Source organism: Mus pahari, chromosome 10, assembly GCF_900095145.1.
Source record: "Mus pahari chromosome 10, PAHARI_EIJ_v1.1, whole genome shotgun sequence".
NCBI lineage: Eukaryota > Metazoa > Chordata > Mammalia > Rodentia > Muridae > Mus > Mus pahari.
The window spans coordinates 10,478,033-10,495,267 of NC_034599.1; the positions used below are offsets into that span (position 1 = coordinate 10,478,033).

A 17,235-nucleotide genomic window follows, 5' to 3' on the forward strand; every position below is an offset into this window, starting at 1 on the left:
TCACAGGCATTGAACCACCTGCTGCTCAGTTCCCATTGCCTTGCCCTCGTGCCTCCATTCCCCCTACAGATGAGGCACGCTCCCTTCCACAGCCCACGCAGGGTGAGCGGTGCTGAGTGCCTGGGCTCTGTGGCTGTATTTAAACCTCACTCTGCCACTCGGTTGGGTGACTCACTGCTGGTAAATCACTTAAACCTTCTAAAGCCTGGGTCTCTAATGGGGATGACATTAATATCAACACTGCTGTTGTAGGGATGGGGAGGGAGGGAGGCAGCAAAGTGGTTACCATAGTGCCCAGTTCTCATTGATGGCGCTGTGAAGCCTCAAGCCATGAGGTGACTTCCCTGCACTGCTTTAATGACTAAAGCACACCACCATGGTCTCTTCTACTCTACAGAGAGGGGCAGAGACAGCGAGGTGAGTCCCTAGGCCCTAGAATAGAGCAGGCCTATGTTGTCAGGAGGCTAGACTGCCGAGGTGGTGGGCTGCACGGTAAAGGCCCTGGGTACCCCTTCCTCCTCAGGAGGTGACTTGACATCCAGACATCAAGAAAGCACACATGGAGGCTTGGGAGAGATCACCCTGTTGTCACCGGCTGCTGCAAGCATCCTAGGATAGGGACAGTTCGTGCCATTAAGTGAGGGTGTCAAGTATGAGCTGGAATGGGTAAGACATTTCCCGGTGCTCTGGGCTCCTTTAACCCATTAAACTCAAGATCCAGCATTTTATAAAAAAAACAAAACAGGGTGCGTGGGTCTTCCCATACTCTTCCTGCATCAGTGTGAGCCTGCTAACATCTCCTGCCATTACCTACCAACGTGTAAGTGTGCAATGGACACGTGGGATGAGTAGTCCTCAGGTAATCTGCTTATAAGCTATGTGCTTGGGGACATCTGGCCATATACTCATGAAACCAGACGGTGCTGTCAGGAGTTCACGGAAGCCTACCTGGCTCAGAACACTCATGTGCAGCACTTATGCACATTCTTCCTGAAGGAAAGTGCTCCAAGCTCTCGTTTGGGGTTCGGGGACTTTCCTTCTGTAGTAGCAGAAACTCTTGACAAAGGAAAACATCTCAACATTCTATAGCAAACATTTTTCAAGAGAATGGAGAAAACAGAGAGCTGGATATTGAGGAGATGCTGAGGTCTCGAGGAAACATCCATAGTCTGGAGAGCAGAGACAGCAGGCTACTGGCACTCACCGGGACACCACCAGCTCCTCCGATTGCCACCTACTCAAGACTGTCATATGGGGGAGAAACAGCCTATTTCCTTTATCCTAGAGGGAACTAAAGCTCAAAGTGGTCCAGCCCTCCTCCACCCCTCTCTAGACTCCAGCAACCCACCTCTAGAGGAGTCCCCACTAGGGTCTGTTAGAACAGGATGGCCTCAGCAGGTGGCGCCCCCAAGTGGCCGGAAGTGGAGAGCTTTCTGGCAATGGCTGAGAACATTCCAGCAAATGAAATAGATGAATACTCCAGGACTTAGTGTTTTTTGCCTAGGAATGGGAAACTAACTCAAAGAAGCCAGAAGTCATGCTAGGGCAGACACAGAACTAAGAAAAAAAAGCTGGAATAAAGAGAGGGCTACCATGAGAGGGGTACTGGATAGGCACTCAGCTATACAGCCTACTGAGAAGCCTGGGGCCTCGACACTTGACAAAAGAACCCCACGAGATCCCCCAGCAAGTCTAGCAGGGTCTAGCAGGGTCCATACCACTGTGTCAGTCACAGGAAGGCACTGGAATCTCCAGTGTTCTGGCCACCTCTATACAGAATGCGCATGTCATGTGTCCCTACAGGCACACTTCGTCCCCAGTTGGTGGTACTACTTTGGAAAGTTCTGGAAACTTGGTTTTGTGGATCTTGTGGAAAAGTAGGTCGCTGGGGTATGCCTTTGTAGGATGTTACTGGTTCCCTGTCCCTTCCAGTCTCATTCTGCTTCTCTCCCCCAGGCTCCCACAGTCTGAGGCCCACGACAAGCACCCACGGACTGCGCTTATGCAACTATGAGACCAACTACACCATGCTCCCTCAAGTTGTTCTGAGGAATTCGGGTCACTGATTCTTGATTGACAAATAATTAATATAGCACACACACGTTCAGGTTCACGCTAAGAAGAGCAAAAAACCCTCCTTCTGGTTGGCTGAAAGGTAGAGACAGCTGTGGCCTTCACGCCCACGGAGCTGGCAAAATCTGGTGACAGCTTGAAGAGAAAAGATGTCTTTGCCGGGGCTCCCCGAAAGAAGTCTCATCAGCTAAGCAGAAAACCTGAGGCACCAAGGTCTCCCTTTCCCTGGTAGGCACCTCTGCCTTGAGCAGAAGTGCAGCCCAGTGGCCTCTCCCACTGCCTAGATCCACATCGGCAGCGGCGGTGGCACAAGTTTAGGCCAAAACAGAGCAGTGTGGCCCAAGACAGACGGACAACAGGGAGCCAGCCATGGTTTCTTTAGGACATTAATGCCAAGTGGGGTGTCTCCATCCTCCAGCTGAACGGGGGGCTCTGGCCTACCTCTGCTACTGCCCCCCTTTCCTTGGCTCATACACAATGCCTACACAGAGCAGGGCAGGAGAGCAAGGGCCAGTTGGGGAGGGAGGCTGAGTGTCCCTGCCTTCTGACTAACACCCACAGCTCCCCCAGGCTCCCAGAGGGAGGGAGGTTTGCTATGTTGCTCAGGGAGGTGTGGGAAGCAGACATTCGAGGAGCTAACGAAAAGCCTCAAAAACCGCAAATTTAACATAAATAAGACAGAGAAATCCAGTCAGCTAACAAGAACTTCAGAAGTCCGAAACGTGTGTGTGGGGTTCTAGAAAGTGCCACACTGCAGACCATAGGGGGCAGCAGAGGGCCGGGGAGGGACATGGCTCTTGCTGTTCCCTTTTGTCCCCCATGCACAGGGAGCAAAGAGAGGCACTCCTGACTAGGGAGAGGCGACTAGGGGACTAGGGAGAGGCGGGAACTCAGACTCCCCATTTTTAACAAAGAAAGAGGAAAGAGAAGGGACAGTTTTACTGGGTAAAACTGGGTCTGAGGCTGAAGACTTGGAAAGAGTTTGCAGAGGGAGACACACGCTGTGACTGAGGGAGACACAGGCTATGACTGAGGGAGACACATGCTGGGACTGAGGGAGACACACGCTGGGACTGAGGGAGACACATGCTGTGACTGAGGGAGACACATGCTGTGACTGAGGGAGACACATGATTTTCATTTTACAAAACAAAAATAATTATAATTCCTTTACTGTATATTACACACATGCAAGCACACATCTATCTCATAAAAAGGACCCAAGCAGACCATAAAACAGCCTTCAAAGCACTACACTTGAAAGAACCAGCTACATCTAAGGATGCTGGGGGGGAAAAACTGAAGACCATTCTTGTAAAGTCCCCAGCTCAGTGAGAACCATCACCAAGAGAACCATGAAGACAACATAGAAAGGAGAAGGGTGACCAGCACCTGTACCACCAAGCCTCAGGAGACAGGGCAGGCCAAAACGTGCTGCAGGCGACTTAGCATGTGCGCACAATGGGACTCCCCAACCACCAGAAAGCCAACAAAGCTCCAAGAATCCCACAGTATTTTTCCTTCCAAATGGACGCCTGACTCCCTCCTTGCACTTCTCCAGTCAACTTGTATCCAAACTCAGCTTCAGACACAAGACATTCTGCAATTAAATTATGGAAGACCCAATTTGTCCAAAGCTGCCTTCCCTTTCTCTGTAGGAATACTTTATAAGCATGCACACATTTCATATTAGTGAGAAAATATAAGCACGTTTTATAGCCCAGACTTGGATGGAACCGAAGTGGTTTTCATAGCAGTTAGGCCAGGTTAACTCACAAGGACCCCTCTGCACCGGCCTGGGCTGTAGAGCACACACCTCTGTAACACTTGCTCTTTGCTCAGACTGGCACAGGCGCTATCTACAGGCGCCTCTAACACACCCCAGATACTTTACCACCAACTGAGAGAGGAGGAGTTTCAGGAGACGATGCTCCTTCGATGCTCCTTCCAAGTCCCGCAAAGTGGACAAGACTCCAGCAGGACAGCTCTGCCTCTACAAGGAGAAAAGCAATATCCTGTCGTCCGTGGGAGCGGCAGGAACTGGGATGTGTGGCCCACAGCCCGAGAAACAATAAAAGTTGGCAAGTGTGGTCAGGGAAGAGGGTGTGACAACATACCCTGACACAGGCGACCACGGCCAGGAGTACTTTCAGGGAAACCGACGGTACGGAACTGGGTGGTGTGCGAGGCTTCACTCCTGTGCCAGAAGTCACTTTCAAAGAAAACTTGTACATACCTAAAAGAAGCCCGAGAGACGTCCATGAATGTAAAAGAATGGCACAAGAGGCGCTCAGTAGTACCTCAAAGATTAGAGAGAAAGGACTGAATTCTTTAAATACTGCTGTCACCGAAGACAAACTACCTCAGACACATAGAAATTAGTTACAAATGTGTATCTTGGGCACAGGGGACTTTAAAGTGAAAGGGTATGTTGCTGTAATTACCTCATCCTTCTTCAAGTCAATCCTTCATTTTGAATTTTTTCAGATTTACAGAAAAGTTACAAGATCATGACAATGGCTTCCCATTCCATACTTAGATCAAGCATTGCCGACCTCAGATCTGTATCTATGAGACACATATATTCTTCTGTGGCTGAGCCACTTGGTAGCCATAGATTTCCACCCCTCTCTGTCAGTAAGTACGGTGTTTCTTCTAACAACAAGGGCTTTTTCTTTTAACCCCACGCAGTCACCAAGTTAAAGAATACCAACAGGAACTTGATATAATGTGCTATCTGTATAAATGGAGTTTCTCTTACCAAAACAAAACTAAAACAAAAAAACCCATTTCTATCCATGCTACCTCTAACTACCAACTGGCACAGCCTAGAGTCACCTAAGTCTCAATTGAGACTGCCCAGATCAGCTTAGTCTGTGGGCATGTCTGGGGGCCGGGTTGTCTCATTCAGTGATGTAAGAGGGCCCAGCCCACTGGTCCATTGCCTGCATGTGGTTCTGGGCTGTGTAGTCTGCAAGCAAGCCAGTGAGTACTGGTCCTCCAATGTTTCCTCCTTCAAGATATAATGAGTTCCTGCCCTGACTTCCCTCAGTGGCAACTATGCCTCTCTGTCCATCATACTCCTAGCATGGGCAAAGCCCAGGCTCTCCATACAAGGCAAGGTGCGCCTTCATTTGTGCTTGCCTGTGTTTTCCATGTTTTGGATTTCTGTGCCTGGAGTAGAACACGGGGAAGGCCTGGGCCTTTTCCCTAGGGTGAGAAGCATAAGATGACAGCTTCCTGTCAACTGGTGGTGTCAGTCACCTGTGTTATTCTGCTGGGTGCTATGTCGCTCTCGTGACTGCAGAAGTGACTTCTCCTTTGTGAAACGTGAAGGGGTCTGGGGAAACCCATACAGACTGTAAACACGGGCATCACATACACACCACACTCCTTTTCAGCTTGCTTCATCCATCGCTGTGAGCCGGAAGCACAGATCCCACTGGGATTCCCACCCACTGGGATTTCCCAGGACAACTGTGATGGCTCGAGCCTAAAAGGTTCCCACAGATTCATTTTGAATGCTCGCTCCCCAACTGCTGATGCTATGTGGGGTGGTAGAATCTTTGGGGGTGGTCAACAAGTAGAAACAAGTCACGAGGGTGAGGCTTTTGGAGGTCACAGCCAAGGCCTCTAGTATAGGCCAGGCCACCCTGTGTTTCCTTGTCTACCATGGTGTAAGCAGTCACAGCCACAGGCTCCCACCACAACAGGCTCTGATGGGCTGAGGTCCCTCCGAAACCATCAGCCAAAACAAATCTTTCATCCTTTCGGTCACCTCTGTCAGGGAATTTGGTCACAGCAACAGAAAGTAGCTGATCCACATTGCATTCAAGCAAAGAAACCGTGAATGACTGCCATGATTCTGTCTTACAAATGAGACTCGGAGCTTTAAATAACAGTCCAATCAATACTTCGCTAGCTTATGATTATACTATAATATAATCATATTAGCTTATCATATTATATTATAATATATCATATTAGCTTATGATATATATACCCATATATATAATGTATTTTATATATGTATAAAATACATTTTATATATATATATATATATATATATATATATATATATATATATATATATATAAAATGACTGGAGAGGAGAAAAAGACAGACCTGGGGCTGGATCATGTCTCTATAATTAGACCCCAAGGTTAGCCAATTTACATAGAACACACAAGACGGCCAGAATCAACCCGAGAAAGCCAATGCTGAATTGAGATGCAAGTTCATAAAAAGGTATCATTTAAACCACTCAGCTAGGCTGGGCAGATGGCTCAGTGGTAAGAGTGCTTGCTGAGGAGGCATGAGGAGCTGTGTTCAAATGTCCAGCACCCACATACAAAGCTGGGCATGATCACGTGGGCCTGCAACCCCAGTTCTGTGGGGGGGCAGGAGGAGGAGGGCAAGAGAGCGCCAGGGAATAAGGAAGAGAGTGACAGGGCTCAGCCCATCTCAAGGGAATAAGAAGTGATCGAGCCGAACACTACGCACCCTTTGTGTGTACTCGGAAGTGTGCACAGACACACACACACACACACACACACGCACGCACCAGCAAGATTTGTGGCTAACAGCTGGCATACATGGACCTTACACAAGCACCTAGGCTTCTGTGTAGTGACAGAAAGGTGGTGGGGACTCTGCATGGAGCTCACATGGTAGAAAGAGATGTCTGTCTGTCACAACTGAAACGTGACATATGAGAGTCAGGGAGTAAATCCTTTCAGCGATGCAGACTGGCCAAACATGTAGTAGGGGTATTGTGTTGGTGGCCCTGGGCTTTGCATTTTTAGAGGGTAGCCGGAGAATCTGGCACAGACCCACAGTGAGCATGCAACATAGAGACTACAAGAGGGAGATGGGGGAAGTTAGCTCAAGAATAATGTAAAAGAAACAGGTGGTGTAAGACCAGGGACAACTTCCAAATATGACTTCAAGAGTAGGCTGTGGCCAAGCAGTGGTGGCGCATGCCTTTAATCCCAGCACTTAGGAGGCAGAGGCAGGCGAATTTCTGAGTTCGAGGCCAGCCTGGTCTACAGAGTGAGTTCCAGGACAGCCAGGGCTACACAGAGAAACCGTGTCTCAGAAAACAAACAAACAAAAAGAGCAGGTTGTTAGAAGCATTCTGGAAGTCCAGTAAATGTGCCCAAGGGTAAGTTAGCATGCAGGGGCAAATCAGGTCAGGCCTTCCCTGAGGAGAGCTTCTAGGATCTCTTTTCTTTGTTGTTGCTTTCTAAGAACAAAACAAATAAACAAAAACAATTATACTCAATAGGCACTTGGTTTTCTTTTACTTCCTATCAGGTTACATGACTAACTTTTTTCATTTTAGGCATGAAACGAGTTACCTACCATCTGGCTAGTCACACAGTGAGCCCAATCAGTAAAGGGCTTTCCTTACAGGCACCAGGACCTGAGTTTGGCCCCCAAGAACACAGAGGAAGAAATCCCAGAGATGGTAGCTGGTGCTAGTACCCCCCAGTGCAGGGGAGGTAGAAACAAGAGAACCCCTGGGGGCTCACAGGCCAGCCAGCTTAGCCTACTTGCCAAGTTCTAGATCAGTGACAAACTCCCGCTCCACCCCCCACCCCACCCCCTACACAAACAAAAGAAAAGGCAGCTGTGGTTATCACTTCTCAGCCAGCATGGGGCAGGATGCTGGCTTCTTGAGTCTCATGCTGTATTTTTTTTCCTTACCTATTTACTAGCTTTATCTTCTAAAACTTCTCCAACAAATCCACTGCCATAAAGACAGTTCTTGAGAAATATGGGCTTAATACTTAAAAATGCCCCAACCTGAAGCAAGACTCAGCTTAGCTGACGCCATCATTTCTCCCTCAAGGATGTCATCTAAAAGCCAGCTTTCATACTTCCTGATACAAAGAAACCTTCTGTGGGTAAGCCCTTGAGCATCTCCACTCCGTACTGAAAGCGAATAGGACTATAAGTGAAAGGAACCTATGGTGACTGCTACCATTAAGACGTCAGTGTCATGAGACTCCTGCAAAGCCAAGGACATGCTGCACAGATCACATGGGTTTCACAGACTCAAACACTCAAGTGGCAAGTGCTGTTCTCAGGGAGCCCAGTACAGAAAGGGGACTCACTTTTCATCTAACAACCAAATGTGGTGTGACCCACCCCAAGATCTTGTGCCAACACCACACCAGCCAGAGCCTGGGGTTTGACGTACCAGGGAGTGTCTCTCCTAACTAATATTAGTTCAGTGTCCTCACAGAGTGAACCTGATCTTAGGAGAGGTGCCTTCTGGTCACATGGGACCTACCCAGCTGTTTCTTGCTGTGGGGAATAAATACCTTAACTGTGTTCCCTTGGTCCTTAAAGAGGAATTGACTCCCATGTGTGCACAGGGAGCAAATGGAGTGCTCAGGAGAGAAAGGAAGTCCTAGGAGCAGGAAGAATGTTGGGAGCAATGGTCCAAGGACAAGGCAGAGAGGAACAGCCAGTCCTTCCGACCCAGCCCCATCTCAGCAGCCAGGGATCCCACTCAGGGCCTGAGTCTGAGTGGAGACTTGAGAAGTGGAAGCTTGCTGCACTCAACATTCCTGCCAAATACCTTCAAAAGTGCGCACCCACACTTCATCTCCCCCCCTCCACAGTTGGCGGCTCCACCCACTACCAAGCCAGAGCCAGGCTTCTGCCCTGGCTTCTGGGTTCAAACACTGAGCAGGTACTACCTTCTGTTTTGCAAATGACTGCCTGGTGCTGAGAGGAGAGAGGAGGCTGACCCCGCCCAGTCAGAGTACAGCCTAGAAGCTGCTCTGATGGGTGTGTGTGTGTGTGTGTGTGTGTGTGTGTGTGTGTGCCAGCCCTGTGAGCTCTCAGGAATCCCAGGTTAGACCAAGTGTGAAGTAGATGTTAACACTTAATGGAAAACTTTCAAAGCCACTCTAGCTTCCTAATAAAGTTTATGTAAACCAGCTGAATAAACGTAGACAGAAAAGATGTCTCAAAAGTGAAAGTCAGTCAGTCAGTCCCCCCCACACACCCGTGTGTGTGTGTGTGTGTGTGTGTGTGTGTGTGTGTGTGTGTGTGTCTCCCTCTCTCTCTCAAGGCCTGTAGCTTTAAAATTAAAAGTATACTGGGCAGTGGTGACACACCTCAGGAGGCAGAAGCAGGCAAATCTTTGTGAGTTGGAAGCCAGCCTGGTCTACAGAGCATGTTTCAGGACAGCCACGGCTCCACAGAGAAACCTTGCTTCAAAACCACACAAACCAACAAAAGCTGAAGAAGCGGTTATTGTGTCCCAAGCCTGTAATCTCAGCACCAGAGGAGAAGAGGCAAGACGCTAGGGAATTTGAGGTTGACCTACATGAAGCTGTGTCGCAAAAAAAGCCAGAAAGGGAGTGGACGGGGCAGAGACAGACAGACCGAGGTGGGAATCACTGATTTCCAAAGGATGGGAAAGAATTTCACAAAGCAAGGACAGCAAGCAGACAGTCTTCAGGGGTAGCCCCAGGCACTGCCAGGCGCAACAGCCAGAGCCCAAGACTCGGTGAAATCATGTCACCAGCAAACTACAAACCTGGACATGGCACTTCAATTTACGAACAACAAACTAAAAATGGACAGCGCTGAGCCAGCGAGATGGTTCAGAGGGCAAAAGCCTTTGCTAAGCACACCAAATGACCACGGCTGGATCCCCAGATCTCAGATCTCATGGTGGAAGGAGAGACCTGACTCTCTACAGTGTCCACTAGCATAAAAGAGGGAAGTGTGTTATCAGAGTAACACACACACACACACACACACACACACACACACACACACGCACAGGAGGTGGAGGATTTAGTTTTCCCTTTATGACTGGATCATTAACAAACACACCCCAATGCACACAGACACACAGCCTTTGACAAACTACGTTTAACCTTGATGTTGTATATTTCCTGAACCCTTTCCTGCTAGAGGGAACTCAGGAGGCAAGGGAGACTGACAACACAGACCACCTGCCCTGAGAGCTCTAAGCAGTGAACACCACAGGGAGACTTGAACTCCTACATGCTGAGCTGGCATCTTAGCTACTGTTCTCCTGCCACCATGACAAAGCACCTTTTAAACAGGAAAGCGTTGTTAACAGGGAGCTTGCTGGCGGCTTCGAGGTTAGTCTGTGGTCATTCCTGCAGGAAGCAGATGGCATGGTGCTGAAGCGGTAGCTGAGAGCTTCACCCCCTGATTCACAGGCAGCAGGCAGAGAAAAACTGACTGGGCCTGATGCAGGGCCCACCCCAGTGACACACCTCCTAATCCATCCCAAACAATTCCATCAACTGGGGACCAGGGAGCCTTTGTCATTCACTCCACTATAGACCAGGAATGAAGGTTCGGTCCCCTGAGCAGGGTTCAGCCCAGTCTCTGGAGGAAACAAATCTGTTGTGCCTCCCTAGGACAAGCTGGAAAATCCATCTGAACAGCCACGGCACAGTGGAAGGTGTGCCTGCTGGGTCTGACACCAAGGACACAGTGGGACAGTCACACTGCACTGGCAACTGCCTGCCTCAGTGGCAGCACCAGGCCACATACTGACAACATAGGCAGAATCTGTACCGTGTGCCAGGACAGAACCTAGCACCTCCCCCACCCCACCCCCCAGCACCCACGTGCAGCCCTTCTACAATGTGCTGGACATTCCCACCTCGATCATTTACTAAGAAAATGTCCTGCGGCCTGGCCCACAGCCTGATTTTCTGGAGGCCTCTTCTCAATGACTGTAGCCTGTGTCCAGTTGATATAAAAGTATCCAGGACATCTAGGCTTCCCAGTAAGTGACTGGGGAAATTAATCTACAACAGTCTTGATATCTTATTGGAAGAACAAAACAGACCAAGTGAAATAAAATCACTAAAGATGGTTAGGAGAAAATAAATGGATGGTCACCTGCTACATGGGTGAGATAGACTTCTAGTAATGATGGAGCTGGAAAAAACAAACAAACAAACAAACAAACAGGTTTCTTGTTGGTTGGTTGCTTGCTTGCTTGCTTGGTTGGTTGGTTTCGAGATGGGGTTTCTCTGTGTAGCCCTGGCTGTCCTGAAAGCAGGCTCTATAGACCAGGCTGGCCTCGAACTCACAGAGATGGGATTAAAGGCACGCAATAGGCTTCCTTTTAGAAAGATTTATCTAGAGTGTGTGTGAGGAGTGCTTGTGCTTCCGTGCTCACATGGAGGTCAGAACACAAACATGATAAAACTTCCAAACCCAAGAGTAGAATTTGCAGGAGTCAAGTCTAGACAATAACCACAGCATGATTCCTTAAACTTGGCTGAAATGCAAACTTAGGAGTGCAAGTCATTCTGGGAAATGAGCTCATCCCTCTGGAAACTGATACTGTTCTCATCTTCCCCCCCCCCCCACCCCGCCCCAGTGCAGGGAGAAAGGGAGCATTTGCAGAGATTATAACAAGCAAAATGTCCCTGTCAGAGTTGAAATTTGGAAAGAATTTTCGTGTCTGTCACGGTGGCTGCTGAACTGACTTACGGCTAGGCCAGACTCTACTATAGGGTGTTTGTCACCCTGCCATTGAGAAGCCAGTCAAAATGGATCACTGACTCCCCAAGCCTAATGACTTGGGGTTGAGACCTAGGACCGAGACCCACGCGAAGGAAGGAGAGAACCCCCTTTGCAAGCTATCCTCTTATTAACACACATGCATATATGGCACGTATGCACCCCCACACACAGACACACAGACATGGGAAATAAATGGCAACAAAACCACAACAATAATAACAGCAACAACAACAACAATCAACTGAGGAAGGTGACACTTGATACAAGGTGATACAAAAAGTTGCAACCTGTCCCAAGTAGAGAGACTAGATTACTATGCTACATACAGCTGGGCTGTTTACTATGATGTGTGAGTGTGGATGCAGAGGGAGAAGAGGGCAAGCGGTCAGCTATGCACACAGTCAGAGGCCTGAGTTTACTACTTATGCTTTAAAAACACTGACAAGGTCAAATATCTGTGTGAGCAGGGCTCTGTCCTTCCACTCCTGGCTCTTTGTTTCTGAGTGTGACTGAGGGTATGCTGTTATGGGGAAGCAAAGTATCAGTTATTTGTAGCAACATAAGGGAGAGGTTTACTTCAGCTCAGTTAGGACCCTCCGGGTAGGCGTGGCAAGCTGGCATCTCCATAACAGTGACCACTACAGTCTCTGAAAATCCCAGCCAAGAGGAGGGAGCGCGGGCTGGTGAGATGGCTCAGTGGGTAAGAGCACCCGACTGCTCTTCCAAAGGTCCGGAGTTCAAATCCCAGCAACCACATGGTGGCTCATAACCATCTGTAACAAGATCTGACGCCCTCTTCCGGAGTGTCTGAAGACAGCTACAGTGTACTTACATATAATAAATAAATAAATCTTTTAAAAATAAATAAATAAATAAATGAAAAAAGAGGAGGGAGCGCAGAGCAGAAACCCCAAGGCCTTCAGTGAGCCGTGCCCAGCACACACCACAGCCAAGGCCTGGATACCAGATGAAGAACGGCAAGGTGAGGGCTGGCAGAGCAGCTGGCACAGACCCTCTCCTCCACCCCAGTGGCACCATCACGGTTCACCTGTCTTCTACGCAGCGGGAAGTCTCAGAACTGTCCACAGCAGTTGCCCAACTGGGTTCTGAGTTCTTATATCCACTCAACAAGCTGTAGTTCGCTGACTAAAGTCTTCCAGATGTGAGCAAGGACTTGGAAGTTAAGAGCAGCTCCTTCCAGAGGGTTTGCGTCTGTACTGGTCGCCATCGTAGGGTCACAAAGGGTCTGCAAAGGCTACCAAAGCCACCTTGATCTCGGCAAGCTCTATCAATTTCTCTAGCCTACATCACTCCTGAAAAACCAGAAGTCATAGGTAGAGCAAGGCCCAGTGAGCAGACAGTGCTGTTTCTACTGTGGACTTCAGCGGCCCCAACAGCACCTCCCATCCTGGGCCTGTGTGAGCTGCTACAGTGGGGCACAGGGTTAAGGGCAACACAGAGTGGTGATTTTAATCAAGGTTTTCACTCTTTATCAATAGAGGAAAGGCGATGCGGGCAGCGATAAACAAGTTCTACGTTTAGTTGAATTTAAAAGTTCTAATTTTATATCCATCCTTCTATGCAGACTACAAAGCACAGACAGTGGCCGTCTCCGCCTCCACACCGATGGCCATGCCCACTCCAGAGGCAGAGGCGCTGCTGGAGCTCCGATGGCCATGCCCACTCCAGAGGCAGAGGTGCTGCTGGAGCTCTGGCAGCTCTACCCCTAACTCCAACTCACCCTGCCTCATACACTAGGAATCTTTTTTCAAAGCTCAGTCCTGTCACCTGTGCCCTGACCCCTCACTGCTCCAGCGAGTGGCGGAACCCCTCCTTCTGCCTCACCCCACAGCAGTCTTTGATGCACAGCCTGGCCTCACTCAGAAAGCCCTCTAATAAAATACTGTTTTAAGGGTATTCCATGGCTCTGCTGGGTTATACCTGAAAGGCAGACTCAAAATCCTGCATGTTTCTACACTCTGCTGCCAGGAAACACCTGAGCGCACCCAAATGATCACCTTTCATTGACTCAAAAGAGTTTGTAAAGTGGCCTTGATGCACTGTGTAGCAGGAATGGATCAATAAAAGGCTAGGCACCTGGTAGGTAAGACCATGACATGGACAGGCTATGTGACGAGAGTACTCCAAACAGCAGAGTGGGAAGGGTCCCAGGGCCATGCTTGGAGCTGTCAGACCCTGTCTCGCCCAAACTCCAGGGCTGTCCTCCCTGGCCAAACTGCTCATTTCATTTAAACGGCTCCACTATCTCTGGTTGTCTCACTTAAGGTTTCTATTGCTGTAATAAATACCATGACCAAAAGCAGGTTGAGGAAGAAAGGTTATTTCAGCCTACAGCTCTCTCACCACACTGAGGGACGTCAAGGCAGAAGTCCAGGCAGGAACCTGGAGGCAGGATGCTGTTTACTGGCTTACTTCTCATGGCTTTCTCAACCTGCTTTCTTATACACCCCAGGACCACCTAGCCAGAGTTAGCACTGTCCAGTGACCTGGGTCCTCCTACACCAATCATTAATGTGATCAGGGCACCTTTTTGGTTGAGGTTCCCTCTTCCCAATGACTCCAGTTAGTGTCAAGTTTTCATAAAACTGGCCAGCACCCTGTGGTTATTACATCTCTTTCTCTCTGTCTCTCTGTCTGTCTCTCTGTCTCTCTGTTGGTTTATTTTGCCCTCAATGTCACACAATTAAACTGCACAAAATTAATCACTGACCATGAACACCGACCTCCTAGGACTTCTGTTGTCTTTATCCCACACTCACATCTTCCCCTTGAAATTCTTGAGTCCTTCAGAAGACAGGGGCATCTGCCTGAGCCTGAGAGTTTACCTAAGAGCCAGCAGGCCTGGTGCTCAGAGTTCCCACAGCTGCCTCATCCTGAAGCCACGCAGAGAGCAGGAAGTCACCAGTGAGCAGACAGTATCTATCTGGATGGTAAAATCTCAGGTTGAGAGAGGACCATGCCTCAGAATCCTCCGTATCCCCCAGAGTGCACAGCAAGGCTCGAACACAGCAGAAGCAGACCCTTGCTGGCTGAACCCACTTTTCATGCCTCCCCCCACGATGCCTTCCACACAGCACATCCATCTGGCCCTGCACAGCAGGTGCCTCAGGAGTCCATCCAGTCGAGGGACTTTACAGACAGTGATCAAATCTTCCCTGTCGGCCCTCTGCCTGTACCAGGTGCCCAAGACTTGCTTCTTCAGCACAGGGACATTTATTCTTGATGACTTGATGCCTGGCACCTGGTTCAGCCCAAGGCCAGAAGGTAGAAACTATCATCGGGACCTGGTTTTCCTTTCAGCCCAAGAACCAGGAACATAGAAAACTCACTTTGCACTATTACTTCAGCAACTTTCTGCCACCCTGACCAACTCAGCCATACATGGTACAAACTACACGCGCCACGCCTTTCCTAACCAAGCTTACCTCAACTCCAGGTCCCACCAGCCTGCTCATGCAGGAGTACCCTCTTCTCTCCACGGTTTCTTAGAATCTAGGTGCCAAGCAGCTTCCTGTAGCCTCTCCCTCATCCCTCAGGAGGGTCCCTCATCATCCTTCCTCTGCTCACCCCTCATCCATGCAGAAGCCCCCTCACCTGCGTGCCCTAGTGCAGGTCCACGCTCTCCCCTCCTACATCCAGAAGCCCCTCCTACATCCAGAAGCCCCTCCTACATCCAGAAGCCCCTCCTACATCCAGAAGCCCCTCCTACATCCAGAAGCCCCTCCCACATCCAGAAGCTATGTGCCCTCACTGTGACTCACTGAATGCTGCTGTCAGCCTGTCTGTCAGTCAACTGCCTCCCAAATCCCAGGTGAGTGAGCATGTGCTTTCTGTAGTAATCTGACCCAGGCCCATAAACCCTTGGCTTCCCAGAGGAAGTCCTCTACTCTTGGCTGATACGGCACTTTGAGCTTCCTTTCTGGGAACGTGTAAGTCTCATCTCAAAATCTTGGCAACAGTTTCATCTGGGGCTACCCACACCTGACACAGGTGTTCCTCCAGGTCCTGCACCACCTGCAAACGCCCTTGGCCCTGCTATGCTACTTAGCTGCAATTCACATCCTCACTCAGGTTATGAAAGTTAGGATAAATAGGACCACTCACTCTGCCTCATCATCTTGCCCACAACACTAGACTTTGGAATTGCACATAACTATTAGGGCGAAATGAGGGCTTATATGAAGGGGATCAGGTCATTTCTTCACCTTTCATTCATTCACTGCAAGGCTTAAGTTGAGGACGTCTCCTGCCTCCAGGGGCAGTTACTCCCCAGCACACATAATCCTAAAACAGAACTCAGTATCATTTAAAGGCAAGATAGTGAAACAGCACCCTGTATGTGGAACGCTTGTCTTTACATCCTCCCTGGAACCACTCAGGAAATTATGGGTGACTGTACAATTACTGGAGAGAGGAGTAGGGAGAACAGTTTTTGGCACGTCTAGCGGCAACAGGCTGAATATAAACTCCAAGTCACAATAATGGAGCGCAGGAGACAAAGGAACTGGAAGGAGGATGCTAGGAAAGTCAACAGAGGTACCCAGGTTACACATGCGCGAATAAGGTTTCAGAATCGCTACATTAGGAGGGGCGTGCGGAAATGCCGGCTGTGTGAGGTGAAATCTCTCAGGAACCAACCTCAGACAATGCCAGCCTAGCCCAGACTGCCCCTGCGCCCCGGGCCTCACCGATGGAGATCTCCTGAGCGAAGGCCAGCGAGATGAGCAGCAGAGGTAGACCCACGGCAATACACGTGACCATCTTGTCCACCGCCAGCTCCAGTCGCAGCCCCTTGAACTTGGGCTCGGTGGGCTCCTTCAGCAAGAAGTCCGAGAACACATACTCCGTGGCTAAGTGGGCGATGGCCATGGTCACTGCGCACCGGGTGCCGCGGGACTGGCAGCCGAGGGCAGGCGCGGGTGCTGCCCGCAGCCGGGGCGAGACGCCGAATCCGCGCTGTCACCGACCGGGCGCGCGGCTTCCGCTTTCCCTTCCCGGGCTCCCGGGCGGGCCCAGCATTGCACCGCCTTGGCAGTCGCTGCACCTACCCCGCAGGGGCCGCACGGGAGCTGCAGCTGCCTGCGACCGTCCCAAGCTACGCAGGGCGCACGAGCCCCGGAGCTCCGGCGGCAGCGATCACACCCGTGCTCAGCCCCCGCGGGTCCCGGACAGCGCGACACCAGGACTCCGGGCCACGCCGAGCGCGCAGGGGCAACAACGTGCCGGGAACAAAGCTCTTCGCTACAGCTGCCTGCGCCCGCCCTGCGCGCTCGGCTACAGAACCGAGCTCTTCCGGAACCTACGCGGGAAAACCGGGTTCCCAGGGGCGAGCAGTTTCCGGAAGCGCGCTGACGCGGGCGGGGTGGGCGCGGCTGCACGGAGACCCTAGAACCCGGACTGGCTGAGGATAGCCCCACCCTGTCTCCCTGAGGTCGGTCTCGCTACTCCTATCCCTGTGCTCTTCACACAGGATTTTTTTAAAAAAATTAAAAAGTGTCTGTGTGTGTGTGTGTGTGTGTGTGTGTGTGTGTGTGTGTGGTTTTGCACTCCTTTCTGCTGACAGCCTCCCTCCCCTGAGCACGAGCTAGCCCCTTTCTA

General features: G+C 50.2%; 1 protein-coding gene across 1 annotated transcript in view; it reads right to left on the reverse strand.

The window, feature by feature from the left end:
- The window catches only part of Panx1 (pannexin 1), a 35,885-nt gene extending 18,899 nt beyond the window's left edge, over nt 1-16,986 (reverse strand). Inside the window, exon 1 of the mRNA XM_021206926.2 lies at nt 16,326-16,986. Within this exon, the coding sequence (XP_021062585.1) occupies nt 16,326-16,506 (181 nt within the window). The 5' untranslated portion in view covers nt 16,507-16,986. The remainder of the gene's footprint in view (nt 1-16,325) is intronic.
- Nucleotides 16,987-17,235: the final 249 nt, after the last annotated feature.